The sequence below is a fragment of the Bison bison genome, unplaced genomic scaffold (genome assembly GCF_000754665.1).
Source record: "Bison bison bison isolate TAMUID 2011002044 unplaced genomic scaffold, Bison_UMD1.0 scf7180017864484, whole genome shotgun sequence".
NCBI lineage: Eukaryota > Metazoa > Chordata > Mammalia > Artiodactyla > Bovidae > Bison > Bison bison.
The window spans coordinates 3,436,250-3,443,738 of record NW_011495044.1 but is presented as its reverse complement, the minus strand read 5'-3'; the positions used below and the strand labels follow the sequence as shown (position 1 = coordinate 3,443,738).

The 7,489-nt window shown below is 55.3% G+C and overlaps 1 protein-coding gene across 1 annotated transcript in view; it reads left to right on the top strand.

Moving 5' to 3' along the window:
* FOXO6 (forkhead box O6) overlaps window positions 1–7,489 on the top strand; it is a 64,512-nt gene that overhangs the window by 12,126 nt on the left and 44,897 nt on the right. Inside the window, exon 2 of the mRNA XM_010862807.1 lies at window positions 6,998–7,486. Coding sequence (XP_010861109.1) covers window positions 6,998–7,486 — 489 coding nt within the window. The remainder of the gene's footprint in view (window positions 1–6,997; window positions 7,487–7,489) is intronic.

Below are 7,489 nucleotides of genomic sequence, written 5' to 3'. Positions count from 1 at the left end.
TTGGACAGCAATGGAACCTGGAGAGGCAACCATACCTGGTTTTAGGTTGGATGGATGGACACAAGATCCAGGACTGAACTGGGAGAGTCCTGGGATCCCCTGGGTACTAGAGGCCAGGGGGTAGCACAGGGCTTGTTATGGGTGGGCAGCGTAACACTTGGGTCTCCTGTCTCTGATGAAAGCCGGGAAGCTTGGGCTTGAGAATCAAGGCAGGGATGGCCACTGAGGTGGGCAGCAGGGCAGCGTTCCCCACCTCATTAGGGATGTGAGTGAGAAGAACCTTGGCTTTGGAATACAAGAGCCGTGAGACCTAGACCTAGCTCCATCACTTCCCAGCTTTGTGGTCTCAGGAGTCATTTAACCTACTTGAGCCTTAGTTCCCCTCTCCACCCCCACTTCATAAAATAGCATTACCTACCCACAGTGGTGTTGGAGAAAGACTCTTGAGAGTCCCTTGGACTGCAAAGAGATCCAACCAGTCCATTCTAAAGGAGCTCAGTCCTGGGTGTTATTTGGAAGGAATGATGCTAAAGCTGAAACTCCAATACTTTGGCCACTTCATGCGAAGAGTTGACTCATTGGAAAGGACTCTGATGCTGGGAGGGATTGGGGGCAGGAGGAGAAGGGAATGACAGGATGAGATGGCTGGATGGCATCACCGACTCGATGGATGTGAGTCTGAGTGAATTCCAGGAGTTGGTGATGGACAGGGAGGCCTGGCATGCTGCGATTCATGGGGTTGCAAAGAGTCGGCATGACTGAGTGCCTGAACTGAACTGAATCCACAGTTTGGATGGTTTTTAGAATTCACAGAAGAAATGTATCTGAAGAACCTAGCTTAGGTCTGGCACGTGGTAGGTGGTGCCCTTCTCCCGCCTTGGTATGTGAGTGTGTGCCAGTGGTGTGTGAGAGTGGGCTTGCACTGGCTCGTGAGAGCTGATCAGGGAGAACTTCTTCCCAGTTCTGCGCTCAGTGACATCATGCTGCCAGCTTAAAATTGGCTACGATGGGAATATCCATGCCACAGAAACCAGCAAATGCTACAAATCTAATCAGGTGGAGTTTTTTCCTTGCTGGAGAGCTGGAAAAAAAAAATCCATCCTGTGGATTCTCTTTAGCCATCAAGGGGACCAAACAGGAGGTGGGGGGCAATGGTGGAGCACTGGCTGGACCATGCAACCTAGAACTCAAAGTCCAGGGGCCTGGGAAGATTGGATATAGTCATAGTGCCAGGCAGCCCTCCATAGGCCAGGGACAGCAAATGGTGGGACCCTTCTTCTTGCTCCAAACCCCTCCTCTTTCCCCCCCACTCCCCAGCCCTGAGATCTGCTGGGCTCTGGCTGGAGAAGTAAGATTGGATGAGGTTGAGCTATCAGGGAATGAAGCTGTGCTGGGAGGAGAAATGAGGTTGAGCTGGAAGATAAACGAGGTTGTACTGTCAAGGAATGAGGTGGTACTTGGAGGCAAGGTGAGGCTGCATTATTAGATAAATGAGGTTGCAGTATCAGGGGATGAAGTGTACTTGTAGGAGAGATGACGTCCTGCTGGATCAGGCGGGTTGCACCATCAGAGAACACAGCCACACCACAGGAGGAAGGAGAGCCTCCGACTTGGAGGATAAATGAGGGTGTCCTGCTGGATAAATGAGGGGGCCCGTCAGGTGAATGGAGTGCTGTTAGCAAATGAGGTTGTACTTGCTGGATAAATGGGACTGGTGTGCTGGATAAATGGGGTTGTGTTGTCAGATGAATGCATTACTGCTCGTGGGCGAAGGGTGTCCTGGGAATAGATGAGGGTGTCCCATTGGATGGATGAGCTGCCGCCACCAAACAGCTCAGACCCTGTCCATGGGGGAGGCACCATCAGCAAGGACGAGGTTATTCTGTTCCCCTGGGGGCTCCTGGAGCATCTTCTGGCTCAGATGGTCCAGGCTGCTAGAGACCTTGGCCGCAGCAAGCCCTGGGTTACCCAGATCTGTTCGGGCAGCAGGAGCGAGCAGGTAGGGGGCCAGGGTGGGCAGCTGCCTTGTTCACCCTGGGAGCCCTACTTTCCCTCTCACCGAAGCCCTTCCTCCTCTCTGTGCTTCCTTCTGTGGCCCAGGATGCTCCTGCCTTTCTCTACCCCTGCTTGCCTCCCATTCTGTCCTGTGTTCTCTCAGTTTGGAGCAGCCCCTATTCTGTGCAAGTCACTCTGCCAATCTCATTAATTCTCCCTGCAAGACTATGTTACCCTCCTTTGCTGTCTCTCATTCATTCACTCAACAAACATTTATGAAACGCCTGGCATACACCAAACACATGGGGTCTGGTAAGAAAAAGAAAGGGACAGAAATGCTTCATGGAACTTGGATTCTAAAATAAGGGAACCCAGATAACAAATTAATGAACATAATATAAAGAAATTATACAGTACTTTAGAAAGTGCTAATTGTTTTAGAAAAACTCAGAGCAGGGTTAGGGAGCCAAGAAACGGCAAGGCAGAGGAACATCTGTTAAGAGCGGACAGGATAGGTCTCATTGCATAGGTGGCATCTCAACAGAGACTTTGTGGAGCTGAGAGATGGACGTGGGCATCTGGGCAAGGTGGGATGGTACCTGGCAGGTTCCTGGAAGGTTTGAAGAATGGGAGGGATCAAGCAGGACAGTGTCAGGAGAGGAGCCTAGGAGGTCACAGAGGGGCTGGTGGGCTATGGTAAGGCCTTTGTTCTTTACTCTGAGTGAGATGGGGGCATATGAGTGTTCTGGGCAGGACTGGACCGTGATCTGGGTTATTTATAGGATCCCTCCGGCTGCTGCCTGGTGGAAGGCTCAAGGGAAACAAGGGTGGAGGCAGGTAGCCTGTTTGAGGAACTGGAGGTTCAAAGCATGCAGCTCAACTGCTTGTGGGTGTCAGAGCCACGACTGGAATCTGGATCCAACACCAGAGCCCTGCTCTTTGTCCTGCACCAGCCTCCTCGCCCTGGTGACTGAGGCCCCAGCAGGCTGGCCTCTCACCCAGGTTCTGCAGGACAGTAGGAGGGGCTGGGATGTAACCCCCTGTCCCTTCCCTCTGCCCCCACCCCCGATAGTCTCACTGAGGCACCAAGTCAGGGAGGTCCCATCCTGGAAACTGCACCAGGCCTGCATGAAGGTGTGGGAGGTGTGAGGCCCCAGAAGCCCAGCTTGGGCACCAGGGGAGCCTGGGCATGCCGGGGCCTTGGCTGTGGTGGCGGGTTGCTAGGCAACTCTGAGAGGGAACCCTGGTTACTGCTACCTGGCAGAGGCGTCTCCCTGCCCCCCCTCCCTCACCTCCTCCGTGGCCTCTGGCCTCCCAGGAGGCCTTGTGTGGGTGAGATGTGATCAGTGCTTGCCACAGGATCTTGGCCGGGAGCTCTGATGGGTACCAGGTGGCTGGGCCCTGAGGAGCCAGAATGAGCTGCAGGGCCTGGCCTGGCCTCCTGGGGCACAGCCCTGGTGCACACCTGGTGAAGAGCCCTGCTCAGCAGACCAAGGCCTAAGTCCTCACCTAGCTCTGGGCCACCTCCCTGGGTGACCTTGGGCAAAGAATGGCACCTTACTAAGCGTCAGCCCCATCCAGGTGGCCTGCAGAATTCCTCGCCAAGGGCCATTTTCTGTGAGAGTGCCAAGGGAGGGTGCTGAGCAGAAAAGGTTCCAGGTTACCCCCACCCCAGCCCCAGTGGCTTGAGTGCGGAACACTCATGTTTTGTGTTAGATTCCATTTACTACAAGAGTTCCACTACTTAAAAAAGTTTGAAAACCCCTGGCCTGAACAATTCCAAGAACTTTTCGTTGTCAACTGCAAAGGTGCCTAGAGTGCATGGCCCATCTCATCGATTTCTGGGGAGGGAAACAGGCCCAGAGAGGAAGAGGGAGTGGCCCCAGATCAGGCTTGCTGGAGGACAGGGAGGAGCACCAAGCTGCAGGTCAGGAGGCCTGGGCTCGAATCCCAGCTCTGCCACCAGGTCCTGGGTGATGCAGGGCAAGTCCTTTTTTCTCTCTGGGTCCAACCAGCTGTGGTTTCAGGCTGGGGCTTAGGGGTACCTGGCTGGGCAAGGAACAGAGTGGGGAAGGATAGAGACCTTCATAGGCCTGGAATGTGTGTTCTTGACGGTGATCTAAAACATTTGTATTGATATTCAGAAAATTTGGAAGTCTCGTGGAATACAAGCCAAGATTCCCTTGAATTCTAAAAAGGAAACGCAAGACTCTTAGAGAATTTTGACCTTTTAACATGCCCCCAGCTTCCCATGCTACCAGCTTCTAGGGTTGATTATATCATGGAAAGTTTGAGAAGAAATGGAGGACTGGTTTCCTAAGATTTTTTGGAAATTCTCTGACTTGTTCTCTCTCCCATGGTGGAATGTGAGGTCCTTTAGACTCAGAGTGAGTCTAACCTGAAATCAGTGCCTGGCTCTGCCACTTAAAACTGTATGATCTTGACAACTTACGTAATCTCTCTCAGTCACCTCACCTTGAGATGGTTGGTGGTTTAGTCATCAAGTCATGTCCGACTCTTTGCGACCCCATGGACTGTAGCCTGCCAGGCTCCTCTGTGTGTGGGATTCTCTAGGCAGGAATACTGGAGTGGGTTGCTATTTCCCTAGAACATCTTGAGATAGGGGTCACAGTCCCTGAGTTATATGAACACTGACAGAATGATCATAAAGTACTGAGAATGGGATAAAATACTCCCAATACCAGGGCTGACCCGGCAGGTACTCAGGAGATGCCCTACTTGGTGACATCCTTCCTTCTCCTCCCACCCTCCAGCACTCAGAACCGGGCTGCCACATAGTGACATGGATAAAGAGGTGTGGCCTGACTGACCTCCAGCTGGAGGGGCTGCGAGGTGGAGCCTCTGGCTAGGCAGTTAGTCCCACAGGGGTTGAGAACTGAGGCCTCAGAGGTCCCTGAACACAGGTGTTGGGGAGGGGCTGGGGAGCCAGGTGCAGGGGCGGGAGCAGGAAAGGGGGGTTTCTACTCCAGGGAGCACCACTCCCTGGGGGTCCGGCTCCCCTCCTCTCAGGGCCCCAGGAGGAGCCAGGCAGGGCAATGCTGGGAGGGGCCTTGGGGCCCCAGCTGTTGTCTCCCAAGACCAGAAAGTGCCAGAGATAAGGAGCCTGGGGCCCTGAAGAAGTCAGGTGCGTGCCTGGTGCTGGGGGTGAGGGGCAAGTGGGCGCCCTGGGCAGCAGAGAGGACCCCTCCTTCTGCAGTCAGGTGGGAAGGAGGCAGCAGGGAGAGCCTGGACGGATCAGAGGTTCTGGGGCTGGGGGGATGAGAGCAGGTCCATATGCTGGGCAGACCTGAAGTGGTGCCTGTGGGACCGTGGGCAAGTTACATCATGCCTCTGGGCCTCCATTCCCTGGTACAGGAGATGGGGTAATGCCAGCTCCCCAGAGTTGTTTGTGCCCAGCGCAGGTACACTCAGGGCCTGATATTAAGAATTGTAGAGAAGGAGTAAGTCTGTGGAGTGATCTAAGAAGTGAGGTCTTCTGGCCAGAGTGAGGGATTTGACCAACATTTATGAACACCAAACACTTAGCATGCACATTATCTCAGGTAATGATCTAACAGCTTTCCGAGGTGGTTACTGTATGTTGCCCATTTTTTTCAGAGCAGCTCACCGAGGTATGCGCTCCTAGAGATTGAGTCAACAGCCATGGTCACATAGCTAGGTGGCTGAAAAGAGCCAGGCATCCTGCCCAGCCCTTCAGATACCCAAACCCCTGCTATTTCCACAACAGTGCCAGAGCCAGGGAGTCCAGGCCTCCAGCAGGGAGGCCCCAGAGGTGGGGCGTGGTAGGCTCTGCAGTAGTTCTAGTCCTCCAGGTTCTCTGTGAGGAGCCAGGTCAGTGGAGCTGTGGACTCCCCTGCCTCCCTCTGTCTCCAGGCCAGGCCTGGCAAAAGTAGGCAGTGATATGGAGCCCAACAGAAATTTACAAGAAGATATGTGTAGGTGTGGCTAAGGTGAAGCCCGAGGAAGGACCAGAGACAGCAGGAGAGCTTTGTGGCCTAAGGCAAGCCACTTCATCTCTCTGAGTCTCAGTCTTCTTGTCTGTAAATGGGCATGATGTCACCTGCTTTGTGGGGATTTTGTGCAGGAAGGGGCTTGAGGGCAAAGCTACTTTGCATCAGGTGGGTGGGGAGGGAAAGGAACTGGGCTGACCTGAAGGTGGGTACTGAGCAGCTGTGGGGTTTGAGGTCTCCACGGCTGATGGATGTGCTTTGAGGGGTGTCCTGGGATCGGAGTGGAGTTCGCAGAAGCTCCGACAATTGGGGAGAAAATGTGGGCCTCTGCCCACCTTGGGGACACCCAGCCGATTCTGCTTATCCTGGCCAGACCCTCCCAGCAAAGGGTTAACAGTCTTCTCTACCTGCAGTTGCATTTTAAAGACACGAAATTAAAGCAGGTAATTTATTCTCCCCACACACGAAAGAGCAATTAGTTCTAAACAGGGCTTAATCAGTCACCGCGAGATTGATTTCTGGAGCCCTGGGTTTTCGGGCTCCTGGCGCCACGCCAGGCTGGGGGGGGGGGCGGGTGGGCGGACAAATGAGCCGCAGCGGCATGAGCCCTTACATAATCTGTTGGGGGGCCCTAGCAGCCTGGCTAGCCCCGGGCAGAGCTTGGCTGAGTTGGGGAGAGGGGTCTTGCTCCCCTGCTGCAGGCGGCTCCTCAAGAGTAGCCTCCCTGGCAAGACTAGACCCAAAGCTCCGGCCCCATCCTACAGACAGTGCCTGTGCGGGCTGCGAACAGGGAGGGTGGGGCGGTTCTGGGGTGGGGGATGGATATTCTGAGTTTGTCCTACCTGGTACTTACACCTGTTCCCCCTTCTTCCCCGCTGTACCCTTTCATCTTCCCTCTTTCCTCCCCTTCTGCTTTTTGGCGTTTCTTTTCGCCTTCTCTCCTCCTCTCCTCGATTTTCTCCCACTCCTCTTCCCATCATTTATCCCCTCACTGCCCACTCCTCCACCCCTGTCCTTGTCTCTGGCCACAGAACTCCATCCGGCACAACCTGTCTCTGCACACCCGGTTTATCCGCGTGCAGAACGAGGGCACAGGCAAGAGTTCCTGGTGGATGCTGAACCCCGAGGGCGGAAAGACGGGCAAGACCCCGCGGCGCAGGGCCGTGTCCATGGACAACGGGGCCAAATTCCTGCGCATCAAGGGCAAAGCGAGCAAGAAGAAGCAGCTGCAGGCACCAGAGCGAAGCCCAGACGACAGCCCCCCGGGCGCGCCAGCCCCAGGGCCCATGCCTGCCGCGGCCAAGTGGGCCACGAGCCCAGCCTCGCACGCCAGCGACGACTACGAGGCGTGGGCCGACTTCCGCGGCGGTGGGAGACCCCTGCTCGGGGAGGCAGCTGAACTGGAAGACGACGAGGCCCTGGAGGCCCTGGCGCCGTCGTCGCCGCTTATGTACCCGAGCCCGGCGAGCGCGCTATCGCCCGCGCTGGGTGCGCGCTGCCCGGGGGAGCTGCCCCGCCTGGCT